General features: G+C 32.7%; 2 protein-coding genes and 1 pseudogene across 3 annotated transcripts; 2 read left to right on the plus strand and 1 right to left on the minus strand.

The window, feature by feature from the left end:
- The first annotated feature begins 2115 nt into the window (after window positions 1–2115).
- LOC143590161 (putative B3 domain-containing protein At2g27410) lies at window positions 2116–2751 on the plus strand. Its single transcript, XM_077070726.1, has one exon. The coding sequence runs from the start codon at window positions 2116–2118 to the stop codon at window positions 2749–2751; it is 636 nt and encodes a 211-aa protein (XP_076926841.1).
- Window positions 2752–7671: 4920 nt separating this feature from the next.
- On the plus strand, window positions 7672–13222 carry LOC143590164 (sugar transporter ERD6-like 7; annotated as a pseudogene). Its single transcript, XR_013145422.1, has 18 exons — window positions 7672–7819; window positions 7901–7963; window positions 8333–8422; window positions 8539–8598; window positions 8688–8753; window positions 8850–8915; window positions 9019–9094; window positions 9326–9390; window positions 9974–10066; window positions 10150–10230; window positions 10329–10413; window positions 11412–11455; window positions 11521–11582; window positions 11655–11714; window positions 11809–11862; window positions 11942–12001; window positions 12866–12980; window positions 13061–13222. The product of XR_013145422.1 is annotated as a sugar transporter ERD6-like 7 (transcript).
- Window positions 13223–13786: 564 nt separating this feature from the next.
- On the minus strand, window positions 13787–17971 carry LOC143590165 (uncharacterized). Its single transcript, XM_077070728.1, has 4 exons — window positions 17060–17971; window positions 14781–14988; window positions 14539–14668; window positions 13787–14153 (listed from the first exon to the last, which is right to left on the minus strand). The coding sequence occupies exons 1-4, from the start codon at window positions 17968–17970 to the stop codon at window positions 13873–13875; spliced, it is 1530 nt and encodes a 509-aa protein (XP_076926843.1). The 5' UTR covers window position 17971; the 3' UTR covers window positions 13787–13872.
- Between the last annotated feature and the right edge of the window lie 483 nt (window positions 17972–18454).

An 18454-nucleotide genomic window follows, 5' to 3' on the forward strand; every position in this document is an offset into this window, starting at 1 on the left:
AAAATGGGAATTAGTTTAACACATACTTAAAAAGTTAGATCATCCATTTATATATGATAATTTTTTTAATCAATCAAGAGATAAAATATAAATATTTATGAATAAAAGACCATTCTACTTTATAAGTTGAAAATATTTACGTACCTTACATTGAGAAGAAAGTTTTGGATGGTTATGAGTGGGACTTCATCTTGAAGTCTAAGAATATATGAATCTAAAGCGTCATCATTATACTTATTACACACACACCTTTCTTTCACATTCACTCTCTTTCTCCATCTACCTTTGATTGATAACTTTTATTTCTTTAAAACTTCATCACACTTGAAGATTTGTTTCTTATTATGTTATTACGTTATTTTTACTATATCATGTAAATCGATCTTTCATCAAGGACATGCCTTGTAAGTTGTAACTAAACAATTTAATATAAAAGGATGTTTTGACTAACGAGACAACGTGTTGTGTTTTCTATTTTGGAAAAGTTATGTAATCTATTAAAAGACAAAGCAATTTAACCTAATTAAGTAGAAGGCAAAATAATTGTTAGGATGGCCCAATAATGAATAGTCATCGGGTACGTGAGTGGATGTTGCTTCTCCACAATAACTTACTATACTATTAATTTTTTTTTATCAATTTTTTTTGAAGGGGATACTGCTAACTATTAATAATTTTATACCAACTAGTCATAGAAGTAGTTGATTGACAAGATTAATTTTAGAAACCGATTGTAATAAATAACTTACATAAACAAAAATACATGAAACTATTTTTTCTTTTTTAATTTACAGTTTAGTTATAAGCTGGTGTAAAGTTTTTTGTTTATCATTCTTCTCCCTGGTATGGCTTTGATACCCCATAATGTCTTTGGGTATGCGTGTGGAGGTGGATTAATCTCTCTATCTTCCGAAGTCCTAAAATGTTTATCTTCAAAGGAATCCAGTTGTTCCTATAAAATTTGCATGAAGATGCGTTCTAGCCGATCTCAACATGCCAGCCGCGTCTTCAGCCAAGATCCATGAATCTTCAATGGCAAAGGAGAAGCAAGGATCGAGTGAATTTTTACAAATATTAACTTTTTGAAATTTAGTATTACGAACATTCACCGTCGGTTCTCTATATTTATGTGAGTGGGTTCTCTATGTTTTAAAGAGTAGTTGTAAGTGTTCATGAGTAATTTGGAGAAACACCGTTTACCCTTTACTTACCAGTGTTCAGCGGGTCATGCATAGTAATGTTATGACTCCAAGATCAACAAATGTAGTTTTTAAAAGATTGGGTTTTACAATTCAAAAAAGGGGTAGCGACGCAGCTTGTTGCCAGCCTGCCTTCTGTTTCGATGTAATCTAAATATTTACTTTTTTATTTTTTAATGTGTTTTGAAAATGGTTGTGGAGAGAGGATAAAAAAAATATAATGATAAAAGTAAAATTATTTAATTGAAAAATAAGGAGAACTACTAGAACCTTATGTTGTTTCCTTGTTACACATATTTTAGGCTTCTAGTTCAAACAATAATAGAAACCAGTAACCATAGAGCTTAATTGGATTTCATCAGCCCAAGTATAAATCCAAAACCGAATGGTGTTTCCTCGGCCCAAATATACCTTTTATATAAAGTATATAGTTGTTTATATCGGTTTTAAACTTTTAATCATCATATAATTCTTTTACCCTTAGAATATTTTTTGGTTAGACCCATAACCCATTATGTTAAAACAATTGTACTTTATGCAACAAAGACTGTACCTTGAGGAATACTTGGTAACTACGGAAACCATATATTTCTCCCTAAAATCTCGTATATCTCAAACTCAAGATTTTACAATTGTTCTCATTAATAATAATAATTACATTCCTAATATTTCGTTACTTTTCTTCATACGCATATACACGTTAACGTCTCCAAACCACTATATAACTACAACATCATTCATCACAACTATTATAACCCAAACCCTAAAAATCGATCAAACCCTCTATTCATAATCTTTATAGCGGATAATAACATTCTGATGATCGAAGATGCACCCGTGAGAACATGCAAACGAAGTTCAACGACCGAAGACAACGGTTATCTTCAAAAGATCCATGAACTCGCGCGCAAATACAATGCTGAAATATTTTCGTGACAAGGAGTTAGGCATTGAAAGAAACACGTACGAGGCTCCTCGACCGCTTAAGATCTTGTCAACTAATAAGAGAAAGTTGCCAACGTCCGCGGGCGAGGATTGTGGTAAAAAGAAGAAGAGGACGGTGCCGAAACAGGTTGTCCGTACCCCCGCAGTGATTAATGATGTAACCGAGCGGTTGAAAGAGTTTGTGGTGAATGGGATGAAGGGTACCGAGTTGACACTTGTGATTCAAAAAATATTGTACAAATCAGATACAAAGAAAGTGTTAAACAGGTTGAATATGCCAGTCATCCAACTCGAGGCCAATACATTCTTGACGGATGATGAGAAGCGGGTTCTTGATAAAAGCGAAGGCGAGATTGAGGTTCGAGTGTTGGGGCCAACGTTGGAGATGTACGAAAACCCGATGAAGCTAAGGAAGTGGCGCATGTTAAGGACCGAGAATTATGTGTTGACGACAAACTGGTACAGGTTTCGATCGAAGAATAAGTTGCTTTTGAAGAGAAACTCGAAGATTCAAGTGTGGTCGTTTCGTGGTAGGGATAAGCGGTTGTGCTTTGCGGTTGCGTGTGTGGAGGAACCGGAAGTTGAAGACTACGATTCTGATTCTTGAAGATGATCTTGAAGATGCATCATGGTTTTATGTTTAGTTACGTTCATTTGTTTTATTTGAATCATTAGATCATCTTGAACATTAGTTCAAGAAATTTACTGATATATCAAATTAGGTTTTATTAATCATTTGTTTTTTCAATACTTGTGTTTATTTTTTGTTTAGTTAGTTGTATATTAGGTGGACATGCATATTATTAACGCGATCCACTATGTTGGGGGCTTTAAAGCCCCTCTGTAGTGCCACATCATTGTCATGTTATCACCATGTAGGTTTGTTGTTCATCTCCATAACGTCACTCTATGGTTTGTTACCCCATTATATATACATATATATGTATATACGAGAGAGAGAGAGAGAGAGAGAGAAAGAAAGTTGGATGACCCCATATCCATCCTCACATCCCCTTTCTTTCGCCCACCGCCCTGACCAAACCCCCCCCCCCCCCCCTCCAAAATCGCCCCTTGCTGGTGTTCACTCTCCAAATCACCCCCATAAAGCCCATAGCGGAGGATTTATTATTATTATTATTATTATTATTATTATTATTATTATTATAAAAAGCTAGTATTTAGACACATGTGAAATACAATTTGATGAGTTATACAAAGTTAATCTAGTAATGAAATATAAGTGAATTGTGGGGGTTTGAAATCCCAAAATGGCTAGTAAATGGCTATTGAAATGATTTTACGTCCAGAAGGCCTACGTTTAACAACAAAATGTTAATGCCATGGAAAAAAAATAACTTGGGTTGGTTGTACAAAAGTGTTCCTTGGGATTTTTGTGCTTTTTGACTTAAAATAGTTTATGATCAGCCAACTGGGCCGGTCCTAAGCCCAATAAGCTTAATTTTGTCAAAACTCGGAACACATCTTTTATCAGTTTGTTTACGGAACTATATTCAGTTTTAAAGTTTCTTGGGCTTTTGGCTCTAATTTGTATGAAAAAAGGGTCTATTGGGCCAACTAAACCTGATCAACTGTTTTAATTAGACTTGTACAAAACGGGTTACAATGTTACATACCAAACCAGTTCGTGCATAAAGCTGTCCGGGTTGACAAAGGCACGGTCAAATTGGTTTGGAAGAAACTGGATGGAGTTTAAAAGATTTTTGGAGGCTAGATTGTTCAGCTGATCATACCGGTTTGGATCTGGTTGAAACCGGTTCGGAAAAGAAAAACCTTGTTTTTTACCTTTTTTTTTTATTGCATGTTTTTCAAATCTGGTCGGGTCCCAACCTGTTTGAAGAAACGATACTACGAATAGGTATACGAACTAGCAGGTTGTGCCCGGTCCTACCCTGTTTGTTTTATTTATTTATTTTTTTCACTTTTTAATAGCTTTCTCGCTGAAAATTAGATATATTTAAAAAAAGAAAATAATTATTATTTAAAATGAATTCATTTTTGGTATTAAAATCATATAAATGATACACTATAAATAGAGATTTTTTTTTTAATATTAATTTTTCTGGGCTGTTGTTGGCCAATAACAAATTAACTGAAGCCCACTAGTTAGTTTCTTAGGCGCAGTCATGCAATTGTTAAAAATCGAGTTTCAATGTAATGAAATAATATCTGAAACAATTTAAGATTAACTCGTACGGATCACACACGTTTTGACTTAGTTTAAGCTTGTTTTTGGAATTTCGGTGTTCGGACTACACAAAAATCAAAATAGCTAAAGTAGTATATTTATAACACATATTGATGCATTAATAAATAATTAACCATGAAATAAAGTGTCTAAAATTAAACCGATGCATGCGTTCTCTTCTAAAGTATTATAAAATTGAACAAATCTAAAAATCAATGGACAATATGGTCATTTACTTCTTGTTAACATGATTTTTGGGTAAGGCAAATGCACAAGAAGATATACCATCATTATAACCCTACAAGTCTACCATCTCCATTATTGTAACAAACCGACCAAAAGTATGTCGATTTCCATATGATAACCTTACTACTACTACTACTACCAACCATTATTCTAGCTAGTATTTGTTAAACAATACTTTTACGGCTAATATGTAGGACAAAAGACAATGTATTCATCCATCAATCCAGATTTTGATGGACTCATACATTTGTATTGTTGTTTTCTACGGCATACACATAGGAAAAGAATGGTTACAAAGTAGAGGGGTGTCCCTCATCTTTTTAAGAAGAAAGTAACCTGAAATAAAATTACAATAGTCAGAGTGATATAAGGAATGTTTAAAATAAATACAATTAAACTATAAAAATTAAATGATTAAATTAAAAAAACCATATATTGTATCAAATTAAATGGTTTTTTTTAAGTTAAAATTATATTTTTTAATGGAATATTCATACGAATACATGGTGTATTCTCACACAATTCTTCATAATCATGAAACATATACACTTGGTGATTTTATAAGTTGTAATTATATTTTTAATGGAATACCGAATTCTAACAAAATATGTTAAGATATTTTATTATGAACAAGGATAGAGCCCATTTGATACACAAGTGGTTAAAAAATAATACTCGTAAGTAATATTTCATGTGGATCAAAAGGAGCTAGTATAAAAAATAATAATAGTAGTATTTCATGTGGATAGTTACATAGGACATTCACTATAATATATGCGGTATCCCACAAACAAGGCATTCTTTCATCAAGCTGACTCCTTCCTCACCTCACCACTCTTTCCTCAAATAGTCTTACCAATTGATCCATCATTTCTGCAAATTTCAAATTAATTCCAATTCCTGATGAGGTCATCTTCAACATAGTTCCAAGAAAATAAGTAGCTACTGATCCAAATCTATTCGGATATTCGCAGAAGGAAACGTACAGGTACGTCAAAACTGAAAGAACTTGTGCTATAACTCCTTGCTTAATTACATGCATCTTTACAAATTTCAAGTTCAATTATATGATATGCTCTGGTACCAACTCAAGCGGGACGGGATTGTGGACCCCGTGTACCATGCAAAGCGGAAGCAAATAAATCTAGTTACTTGGCAAATGTTAAGATAATATCCATGACAATAAAAGTTTATTATCGTATATAAAAGTTATCGTTAAAGCATTACGTAAGAGTCTTGTTGACTCTATATAATGATCGAAATATTAGCATAGTGATATCAAGATTGCATATATATGATAGGGTTAGGCTATAATAGGAAGTATAGTTTTTGTAGGAAGGATAAGAAGTAATCTTATCTATTGATTTTGAATATGGAGGGTTGAGATTTATTAAGGGGGAAATCAAGTGTGAACATAAGGTAAAGGACATAAAAGGAATAACACATTTGTTGACTTTCGCTCTCCACATGCAATGCACATGCCAAATTCCCCCATCATTTTAAAACGTCCATAACTTTTTTTACGACGTTTTTATTGAAAAACAAATTCACCATAAGAACGAGTGTCTTTTTATCTTTCATACGAGTACCATATTGTAATATAAAATTTACAAAAAATTAGTGGGTTTTTTACAAATTGTGTTTACCAAATTGTGATTTACAAAATTATGTTATACAATAGTATTTTTCATTGTGTTGGTTTTTTCATTGTGTTATTTACATTATGTCATACAATTGTGTTTTTATCATTGTGTTTTTTTTTTCATACTGTATTTTTCCATTATGTTTTTCATTGTGTTTTTTTGGACTTTTCCGGCGAGGTGGTGGCGGTTGTGGTGGCGGTGGGCGATGGAGCGGTGGTGGTTGTAAGAGATGAGTGAAGATGTAATTGGGTTTTATGTAAGTGGGTTTTTGAAATTAATTTAAGTGGGTTTTGAGATTAAAGTAAGTGGGTTTTGATATTAAAGTATTATACTAAAATACCCTCCTTCCTAGGCTTCTTAGAAAAATCAAACTTCTTATGTGAACATAACCCATATATGATATATCACTCCCTCTAAAGAGGTTGAGGTTAAGGTCTCATAGTGAACAATGGTTTTAAACGTAGGAGTAGAATTAGCGGAAGCACGTGTGAGTTAGTCTTTCTAAATATACTGATCAAGAGCTTAAGTTTGGTGAAAGTAACTCAAAACATAACCATATCTGAAGTTCTGAACTTTTGTTAAAAAAAATAACTATTCTAAACTTAAGTAAAAACAATGAAAGCCATAAACTCTTAAATGAAATGAAATTGATAAAAATCTTTGTTGATGCATTGATCCATTTCTTTGTTCTTTTTTGCATTCTTACCGATGATCCATGTTTGAGTTAACTATTAGAGTTATCAGCCCAACAATTTTTGACTGGCTTACTCTGGCAGTTATTTTGAAATATGGGATATGGTACATAGCACATGAATGTCACAGTCTACGGAACTTTGATAGGAAAGCAAACCTAACCTATGCAATATAATTTTGAATTTATAGAAAAACATAACATGTGCCTCTTGTCTTATGAGAGTCCCCTCTATCAAGATCTGATATTGATAAGACTGTACGTAAATTTTGTAAAGATAATACGCCCCAATTTTGCAATTATGAAGAGAAAGATCGATCGAGTTGATTTAGAAATTATTGGTGATACCCCTCTCATTAGACATGTGTCATAACGCTACTCTTCTCTTACCCAAATATGTTTTAAATGTGAAATTCTTACAATCGCTATGCCCATAACATGTTGGCGGTGTTTACATAATATTTCTTCATGTATGGTATTTCAAACATTATTAAGATTTCGAAAGGTTGGGTTTAAAATGAAACTTTTAAAATCGATCAGTGGTATAGTCAATGTATAACTTTTGATTATAAAACGTGTTAATTTTAAGAAAAATAAAAATATGTCTCTCCCTTTAATTTCCGTTGAACGGGGAAAACATATTAAACTCCAGTTGAATTCTTCGTTTAATTAAACATATTTGATCTACGCATTTTAATTACCGGGTTCTTATGAGATATGATTTTGTTAAACATAACATGTGAAAATAAGCATGGTTACTAAAGTGGACAAAGGTCAAGATAGTAGAACTCCACTTATTGCTCAAGATGAAACAAGAAAGGAGAATAATTATATGGTTTACTTGAGCACATTTGTTGCAGTATGTGGTTCATTTTCATTTGGAACAGGTGTAAGTGCTAAGTTGTTATAATTTTATTTTCTTGAAGTAAAAAACAATAGTTAACTTCTTTATTTTTACCTTTTCGATCAGATTGGATATTCATCTCCTAGTGAGGCGGGCATCAAGAAAGATCTAGATCTAACAATAGCACAGGTTAGTTTAAGTAGTAGTTAGTTGTGAAGTTCTTCTCTCGTCCACAACCAATGCATCCAACACGCATTGGTGGTATTTGTGGTCGGGCAAGCTAGCTAATATCTCTCGTGTGGACAAAGCAATGTGTGATTTATTTAAGGTGTCACAATATCAATCAATAATAGTGATAACATAAAATATGAACCGAATCATAACATAAAAAACAAGAATAACTTAAAAAACACATATGTGCAACTCATGTAGATAGTTGGCTAGAAATGCTTAGTTTACCTTTTCAGTAAAATTCAAGAGTGCAACAAGTTATAGAACTAGAAATATCAGCTATAGACTCAAAAGTATTATAAGTAAGTTATTATGTTGTCTTTGTAGTATTCTTTGTTTGGGTCAATAATGACATTTGGCGCGATGATTGGTGCCGTTACAAGTGGGCCCAATGCTGATTTCTTCGGCCGAAAAGGGGTAAGTTGATACAAGAATATAAACTATCAGCGATTGTCATTTACTAAATTACAAGCTTGCTATTTTTGTACAAATTAAAAAAAAAATACTAAATCTTTCAATCCACATTCATACAGGCAATGAGGGTATCTAGTGTTGTCTGTATAGTAGGGTGGCTAGCAATTTACTTTGCTCAGGTATACACAAATTAAGTTTTCATCAGAACTTTAAATTCTCCAATTTGATAAAAAAAAATGACCAAATAATATTCTTTTAATGATGAAAGGGACCTGTGCCTCTAGACACCGGACGGTTAGCAACAGGATATGGAATGGGAGTATTTTCCTATGTGGTACATCACTCTGAATTATCAAACTCCTAACATGTAACGGTTTACATATTAATAATACTTTATGAAGACCGAATAACTATGATTTTGTGTTGTAAGGTACCTGTTTTCATAGCCGAAATAGCACCCAAACAGTTAAGAGGCTTGCTAACAGCAGCAAATCAGGTTATATACACAATAGTATTTAGACTTTACATACAAAATCACACACATACACACATTGAACATTTGATATTTTTGAAGTGTTTTATCTAGTCTACTTTTGCAGCTCTTGATTATTGGTGGAGTGTCAGTTTCCTTTATAATAGGAACATTGCTACACTGGAGAACCATGGCTTTGACAGGTTCACAGAAATCATTATTATTACCTTTTTATAATTGCAATTTAGTTCTATCAAAAATTATGTTTTTTATGTTAATATTACGAGACCAAAAAATGCTTATTTTGGATACAACTCAGTTTTCAATGACATTTATATAGAAGAAACTATGTGTGAACTTATTTTAAATGTCATGTATTATTAGAAAAAACTAAATTATATGCAAAGCGATATAACCTCGTTATTTGGCTGCAGGAGTGATTCCCTGTTTTGTTTTACTCGCGGGCCTATATCTTATACCAGAATCTCCTAGATGGCTGGTAAGGTCTAAGGAAAAGTAGACGCGTTAATTTTCAACCTTTAGCTAAAAAGAGAGCACATGCACCAAATGAGTCGAGCAGTTGAAAGTCTAATTTTCAGCGCATACTAATACAACCTCCTAAATCATTTTTATTCCGAAATTTAGATACTGGTTAGTGGTTATAAATTATAATAGTATGGTTTCTATAATCATAATCAACTATTTACAAACTTAAAAATCAGCCTGGCCCATTTTTGTTTTTGTTTTTTGGAAAAGTAGACGGTACCCAACAAACGTTTATTAGAAATAATAAAAACATATAAGCCTGGCGTAGACTAGTTAAAGCCCTGAAGGTAAAGACCCAACTTTCAATAGCTTCTTGATAGACATAGAGTTGTCGATTTGGTCAAAGTCAACGTTGACTTTGAGCAAAAGTCAACTGTGACCATTTTGCCCGTTTCTTCAAACAACAGATCCACAGCGCCTGGTTACACACTTTTCTTCATTGACCTTTAGTATTTAGCCCGAACCATTTGGACGCATACTAAACATGACCCATTTATTCATTTTACTCAACTCACCCAATCGGCCCATTCATGCAGGCTAAGGAAGGAAAACAAACAGAATTTGATTTTGCACTCAGGGAACTTCGCGGGGAGGGTGTTGATGTATCCGAAGAGGCAGCTGAAATCAAGGTTTGCATTTCACTGCTATAACTTTTTCCCACATAATTTGTAAAAGTATTATATAATATCATCAAATGTTGCACTTTTTATAGGATTATATAGAAACACTAGAAAAGCTCCCGAAAGCCAGACTATTTGATTTGTTTCAGACACGATATGTGCGATCGGTTAATGTAAGTTTGTCATCCTGTTCAAACATTATATGTTATGTCAAAAATTAATGTTAATTTTCCTTGTTTTTTTTTCCTCACTCTCCATTTTTAATGAGAAGATAGGAGTTGGATTGATGATATTTCAACAATTTGGAGGAATAAATGGCGTCTGTTTTTATGCAAGCAGTATTTTTATGTCTGCAGGTATGTATCTAGAATAATATTCTAGCAATCTAACTACATATAGGTGTCAATTTCAACCCATTTAATTATAAACACGTCAACAGTTCTCAAAAATTTATTTTTAACGCATAAACCTCCCAAGTTTTTTAATTTAAAAGAAATATTCCTGTTAGATTGTGTCAGAAAATGTGATATTCAATTTATTCTCAAGAACAAATAATTGTATAAAAAGTCAAATGATTGAAATTGATAAACAAGAACAAATGATTACACACTAATCGAAATAGAATTACATGGAACTGCAGACGACTCTCATCGGATTGATTACCGATGAATAAGAACACCAAGAATGAGATTTTATTTCTTATCTCTTCTTATTGAGCCTGTATTTAAACTTGAACTCTAACCAAGGGAGCGTCCTTCAATCAATCAAGGAGAGCACAAACATGGAACCAAATCTCCAGCTGTAGGTGAATGGTAAATGGCTCCTTTCCATACGTGATTAGGGCTTGAAACAACCGACCGTTTGTAGATGGTGAGATATGATCAATAGAGATGTGTGAGCAAAGAACAAGCATGCAGATCCATATCCAAACAAGCCCAAGTACACAATAGCCCAATAGCCCAAATTAAGTCCATGCAAGAATAAGCCATATGCAAGAATAAGCCATATGCAATTAGAGTAATGTTATGGATTATGAAATTGACATGATTAATTTTAACAAATTGTATACTGATTATTCAGCAATAACCAATAACTTTGGATTAAAGTGTTTCGGATCAACGCGGCCCATTTTCACTTGCACAGAAACTTACTTGTTTTACCAGACCTGTCCATTTTGCTTCTTTTGTAGTGTACAACAATATAAAATAAAAACAAATGTTATTATAGCATCCCTTGATATTCCTTTGGTTATGGTACCATGATTGAAAATCCTAGATCCGCCACTTATTTGTAGCATCTTAGAGAAAACATAATAACCATATGTAACGCTTTAAATAAATCCAATATCTTTCAGGAGTTTCAGCTGAAATTGGTACAATAACCTATGCTGTTCTTCAGGTACTATCATGTTAATTAAGTTCAAAAGACTAGAGCTTTATTTTAGTGAAGTTTCTTTTTATCAGGTTGTCGTTACCGCCTTAAACGCTCTATTATAGACAAAGCCGGTAGAAAGCCACTATTACTGGTAAACTTTGTAATGCATATCTAAAACATATTATGAATCAACACAAAACTTAAATTTCATGTATATTTCAAGGTTTCTGTGGCAGGGATGACTGTGGGATGCTTATTAGCAGCATCTTCATTTTACATGAAGGTAATCATCAGACACACAAAACGTTTACAAACTCGTCTACTGTTGATTTAAAAATGGAAATGAAGTGACTAGTTGGCTATAATCTTGTGTTCAGGCTTATCAAATATCTGTAGCAGCAGCACCTGCTCTAGCCGTAACCGGGATCCTGGTGAACATATTAACTTCAGTTAAACAATTTAAACTTTTAACATAAAAATGTATTCTGAAATCATTTTGCTCTTACACAGTTGTATATAGCAGGATTCTCATTAGGAATGGGAGCAGTTCCATGGGTCATAATGTCTGAGGTACATAAATAAATATGTTTTGTAAAAGTGATTGCATGTTTAACTGATTCAATGTTGTTTCTAGATATTCGTTTCATAATCGGTTCGGTATGATTTTGGTTTTACCATTTGGGTTTAAAAATCTTGGGCTCAAAAGAGGAACAAAAAAAAAACAGCCCAAAAAAATGAATTTGGGAGTTAGGGCCGAAACTTTGGGCCTAAGTATTTTTGTTAGTGATAATTAATTAATTATTACACATTTGGACCTAAAATTTTTTGGTCTACACCATTTATTAGTTTCATACGAATTACAAAAAATCGGTTTTTTGGTTCCATTCCAATCGGCTGGTTCATTTTTCGGTTTTTGAAAAAACATAGAATTAAAATGTCGTTTTATAATGGGTTTCGTTATTTTGATTTCGTGCATACCTGTTTAACATATATCAACATCAACATGAGTTCAACTCAAATGCGGATTTTTCACACCCATTTCTTGTGCCAAATAATAATGATTCTATATACTGTTCGTCAAACATTCTTAGTGTTATTTTCTATTTAGAGACTAGGGAAATTGCTGTACCAGTTGTGAAAGAGAAAGTTGTTTATTATATACCAAAGCATCTCTCTTTATAATCAATAGGTTGATTCAGGTTTTTTTTTTATCTCTTAACGATCAAACGGGTATGCTTATAAGCAATAGCTTAAAAGGTAACAGGTCAAAAGTCATCCAAAAGTGTAAAAGGTCAGCCCAAGTACCCAACCCGAATCCGCCCTTTCAATCCATACCAAAAGCACCGGTTTCGACCTACTTACCACCAACCATTACTCAAAATTTGTTTTGCATAAGACAGTTGATAATTAGATAAGCATATTTGTTGTATGTAGATATTCTCCATTAACATTAAGGGCACTGCTGGTGGGCTGGTGACATTAGTAAACAGGGCTGGTGCATGGGTTGTTTCCTACACTTTCAATTTCCTCTTGACATGGAGTTCTTATGGTAAGTGTACTGTGTTAAATTGTTAATAGTGTCTTTTTTTTAATGTTTATTAATATTGAGATGTACATATGTTGTTTCAGGCACTTTCCTCCTTTATGCAGCAGTAAATGTAGTTTGTATTTTATTTGTGGTCAAGTTGGTGTCTGAAACAAAAGGGAAAACTTTGGAACAGATACAAGCTGCCATTAATCATCAGTGACACAAATGTCGCACATTACAAGTTCATTGTGTAGCATTACATTCTTGAAGAGTATCAAATCGGCTTGATAATAAATCGTCAATCGTTTCTTCTGTGTTTGTGTATGAATCATTTGTGAAGGCTGCCTTTTAAAGGCGTCAAAAGGTCAAAACAGTAATTTGTGTCTCGGATTGGGCTGACCCAAAACACTCCGTGTACAAAAATTTATGTTCTATTTATTATTTTAAGCGTCAAGTATGTATTGAAAACAATTGAGGAGATTCAATACAGTTAAAATACATTTTGAACGACTTTCAACTAAGTTCAACAAACAAAATCATAATATACTTTCAATCAAACTACAAAAATATATCCGTTAAAAAAAATCTACAAAAACATATAACTCTTTACATTGGTAAGATGCTCTTCCTTATAACAAACACAAAGCTCATTCCAATCAAAACAAACAGAAAAAAAAAAAAAAAAGAATAAACATATACACATATATATCAAGTGGGGCGCGTTCAAATAAGAATCATTAAATAACCAGGAACCAAAAGAGCCACTTTATTGCGTTTGATCATAGAAGGGACGGTTCATTTAAAGAAGATCGTGACCACTGCTTAGTGCCAAAAATGCTTCATTTGGTTCCAAATTATTTAAAGGTTCTCCTTTGAGCCTCCTTTTATATAAAGTTAACTATATGTATTGTCACTATCTATCTAAAGTTTGCATTTTCCATACCCCCTTTGATGAATTAGAGTTTGTTATCTTCACAACTTTTTGTTTAGGATGTCGATGTCTTCTAACGTACGGTTGTTGTTGTTGTTGAGCAGATTCGTCTACCTTTGTTACTTCAACTTTGACTATGTGATGGTCAGAAGTACCTTTTGATGATAAAACCATATACGAGCCGGGAACAAACTTGTAGGGTGAATCGGGCGACACCATTATGTAATCTACCCTAGTACCATATTTGCATGTACCTTGAACATCTGCATTAAATCATTAAAGTTGTTATTTTTAATGTTCACAAATGAAACAAGAACCATAATTGGTATTGTAGAAGAGACTCGAATCATATATTTGAAAGCCGTAAATCTATGATTAGATAGGAGGGAAAGCCTTATTAGGAGCGTGCATAAAACTGAAAAAACCAATTCGTAATTGCAAAAACCAACGGTTTGGTTTTATGTTTTTGTAAAAACCGAACTTATTAAAACCAAAAAAAAAAAAAAGAATTTAACCGAATTTATGAATTTTCATTATTAGTTTTGAATTCTTAGAACTTAATAAATGGTGTTACCCAAATATATTAACCCAAATGTATAATGACCAATTAATTATTAATTAACAAAAAGTTGATTAAGGTATTCGTACTTTGGCCTTTAGCGATAATGACAACAGATTCACATTCGCCCGCAAAATCCTTAGCATCGGTGTACTGCTTGCTCTTTAAGTATTTCATCACTTCAACTTTTGGTGTCGGTTTTCCCATTTCTTCATAGTACTGAAAGAACAAGGACATAACTTTTTAAGAATAAGTAAAAGTGTCTGTGGATCAACCCAACCCGACCAGGCCCGGACCAGCCCGTTTGATCCAATAGTGGTTTTTTGTGTACCTTAACAATGTCAGTCCATCTTTCGGCCGAGTAGTCTGTTTCGTCAAGAGAGTTGATACCTCCTGCTAATATGTGCGGTCTGTCACTAGATTGAATTATTGCATTTATTTGCTTCATTCGCCAATTTTCATCAAGATGGTCAAGAAGTGTACAATGAAAGTCAACTTCTCCGGTTTGTGGAACATCAATTGTCGCCTTTAAAACGTTCCTGCATTCGAGTTAAGGAACTGTTAAATTACTCACTTTGACTAAAAAAAACTACAAACTCCAAAAATAATTTTTAAAATGGCTATAAGAAACGGGTCAAATGGGTCGAAACTTGAAAGTCAACCAATTCTGTTTTTAACGCATAGGATCTGATCATTTTATTCAAAAAATCAGTTAATATTGTAATTAGTTTTCATATACAGTTTTTTCACGCTCATTGGTGGTGGTCCAATGGTAAAAGAAATTTACCTTTCAAAAAAAAAACAAGGCCCAATCCTTTTTTTAATCAAGTCAACCCTGGATTTTGTGATCCCACTGTGACTTTGACTCAAAGAAGTCAACCCTGGATGCAATCTAATGGTTACTGTTGACTTTTACTAGTAAATCAAATCAATCACAATTTTTAATCCTAAATTAGAATCTTTTGCGATTTTCGACTATTTCTTTATTTCATTTTATCAGTTTAACAACTTTAAAAAAATATTAACTTACACGCATCACACATAACATCGGACTAATGTACATTTTTAGCTAAATGTCACCATCCGAAGTAATTTTGATAAAATTTCATAGACGGTTATGTTTATCGATAACAGTAAACCTAAATCACTATCATTAAGAAGCGTATAAACACTAAAAGACCAAATATATTTCCTAATTATCATACCAAACCCGAAACTGTATAGATCAAATTTCAGCATCAAACTGAACAGAAAACAAATGACATTCACACAGATATGGACAATGATTGGACAATTGATGTGCAAACATTCTAAATAAAATTATTGGACTCAAATTAATATTTAAAGAAAAACTATTTATAGTAGTAGTTGAACTTTTTTTTTTTTTTGAATACAACTGTTCTCAAGCATGATACCAAACAGCACTAACATTCAACTTGTTATTTGGGTTAAAATGAAATATTCAATAGAAAAACTGCAAAAGTTAGCTGATGACAGAAAGATTGGTTTATAATTTTTTACCTATAGAGAAAACACCCCCACCCCCACTCCAAATGCTATGAATTTAGAACCCTCTATCCTATTTTTTTCTATGTGATATGTTCATTTTGTGGGTCCCTCTTGATTTTATGAAATTTGTATTCATGTCTTTTTTTTAATGAAATAAAATGAGTGGAGTCAAATAAGTATACCCCTCGATATATTTTTCTTTATAATGTTGCAAATATATATAAAAAAGAACTATTTTATAACAACAACAACAACAATAATAATAATAATAATAATAATAATAATAATAATAGTGATTGAATTAGCCTATATGTCGTGATTTAGAAGGTTATAAGCATTTTGGCTTGTTTTTCTATAAATTTATTTTATTTTATATATGATCTAAACCTCTAAGGGATTGTTTAGCAATCTAGTGCAAAATCATTAAGAAGTAAGTCGGTAACCTCTGAATGGTTAAGAAGTTTAACCAAACATACTTTATCTATGACTGATTCCGAGGTTAAGAGGCTATAAAACCATTGGATGATCCATTATCTTTTTGAAATACTAAAACCATTGGAGGATCCATTTATGGTTTCACAAAATAATACTAGAATGCCCTTTTCCTTGAGGAATTGCAATACCATTTGCTTCATTGAAAATGAGGTGTCATGTGGCCCCCTTCTTCCCCAAGATAGAACCCATGACATAACCAAAACATTTATTTCACTTTCTTGTTTTAAAGAATTTATTTTAATATTGACAAACTTTTATTGGTTTAAAACTCATTAATGCAAACTAGAAACCATGCAAGATTTACAAGAATCTTACTTGGTTTAATATATATATTTTTTAAAATATTATGCGGTATTGAATAATCAGAATCAGATAATCAACTGTAACATGCTTATTGTTTAAAATTGTATCTATGACGTTGCTTGTTTTAACAAATTATGATTATGTAAGAAAGAAGTTAGTTAAAACTCTTGTTTAATTAGTTCTTCACTCTAATTATTCAAAAATGATGTGAATAATTAACCGAATTCGATAAGCAAACTCTAAAAACTACCTTTTCCGGTCTAACTTTGTTTTAAAAAAACACATCGCGAATAAAAATCAAACCTGAAATCAGAATCGTCAAAAATTTTCTGAACTTTCGATCTTTTAATCGGCCATTTTGACAAAACCGCGTTACCATATTCAGGTGCCCAACTCTCAGCAAAAACATAATTCATACCCAAAGCAGCAGCCAAATCAGACAATGGTTTCATATCCTTCTCTTCTTCAGCTTTCACATCTTGCAAAGCCAAAATATCAGCATCCAATTCTTTCAAAACCTCAAGAACAGTCTTGGTTGACCGAAAACTCCCCCTTTGACTTTCAACTTCCCTTGAAGAAAAGCTATTATATGATCTCAAAACACCTTTTCCTTTCAAAATTCTACTTATACCCTTAGAACCACTAGTTTTTAAACTCGGGTCGGGTTCGGATTCATTCGTAGCAAAGCTCAACTGCCCGCTTCGCTTCAAAGAGATCTCGTTATCCGGTAAATTTATCGATACCCTTAGCTTTGACTTTGCAAATTTCTGCTGTTTAGTCAAACTTTCTGAACTACTAATTGAACTTGAATGTAAAGGTGATTGCTTTAGTATACTTTTGGGCCGGTCAACCATTGACTTTGACCTTGAATTAGTGTAAGATACATGGGAATTGGAGGTTAAACTTAAGCTTAAACTTGCCTTTGTGTGATCTTGATCATCTTCTCGATGGTCAAAGCTTGAAGCTTTTTTGGTCAACTCTGGAACTGCTGGTGCCATGGAGAATAAAGCAGCATTAAATGTTGCAATTCGAATTGGGTTTTCGGTTTTTGGATGAATTGCGGCTGACCCATTTGAATTAATTACTGAATCTTGGTTTCTTGAATTTGATTTTCTGAACTTTTTGATGACAATTTTAGGCTTTGCACGGCGGCGCACCGGCCACCGGAGTTTGGAACAGAGTCGCCGGAGCTTTTTGTTGAAAATATTGAGCATTTTGTGATCAAGAAAAAGATGGTTTTTTTTTAAATAAAAAAAATGAAAATTTTCATGAAAATCAAGAATTCAAGAAGTGGGTTTTATGGGTTGTTTTGAGTGAGGATTATTATATTAAGGTTTTGTATGTGTTTGTTTGTTAGTAATGAGAAGGTTATAACAGAGGGAGTCTCAAAGGAAACAGGCTGGCTGACATTTGGCCATAATTCAAAGGTTTTTTATTTATTTTTTTTTATTTTTATACATTTATTTATTAAACATGCAAAATACTTAAATAAGAGGTTTTGTTTGAGAAATTAGCTGCAAATTTGTTTCTTTAAAATAATTAATTGAAATTATAATGTTTTTCCTATAAAATAAGTAGAGAAATAACTTTAATACACTCAAAAAAAAAAGTTTATATGCTTATAAGTATATGTTATTGCTTGTTTTTAAAATATTATAGGCTTGATAGAAGTAGACTTACATATACAACACCGATGCC

This window comes from Bidens hawaiensis, unplaced genomic scaffold, assembly GCF_021521415.1.
Source record: "Bidens hawaiensis isolate Kalapana, Puna unplaced genomic scaffold, B.hawaiensis_p1.1 tig00038192_1, whole genome shotgun sequence".
Lineage (NCBI taxonomy): Eukaryota > Viridiplantae > Streptophyta > Magnoliopsida > Asterales > Asteraceae > Bidens > Bidens hawaiensis.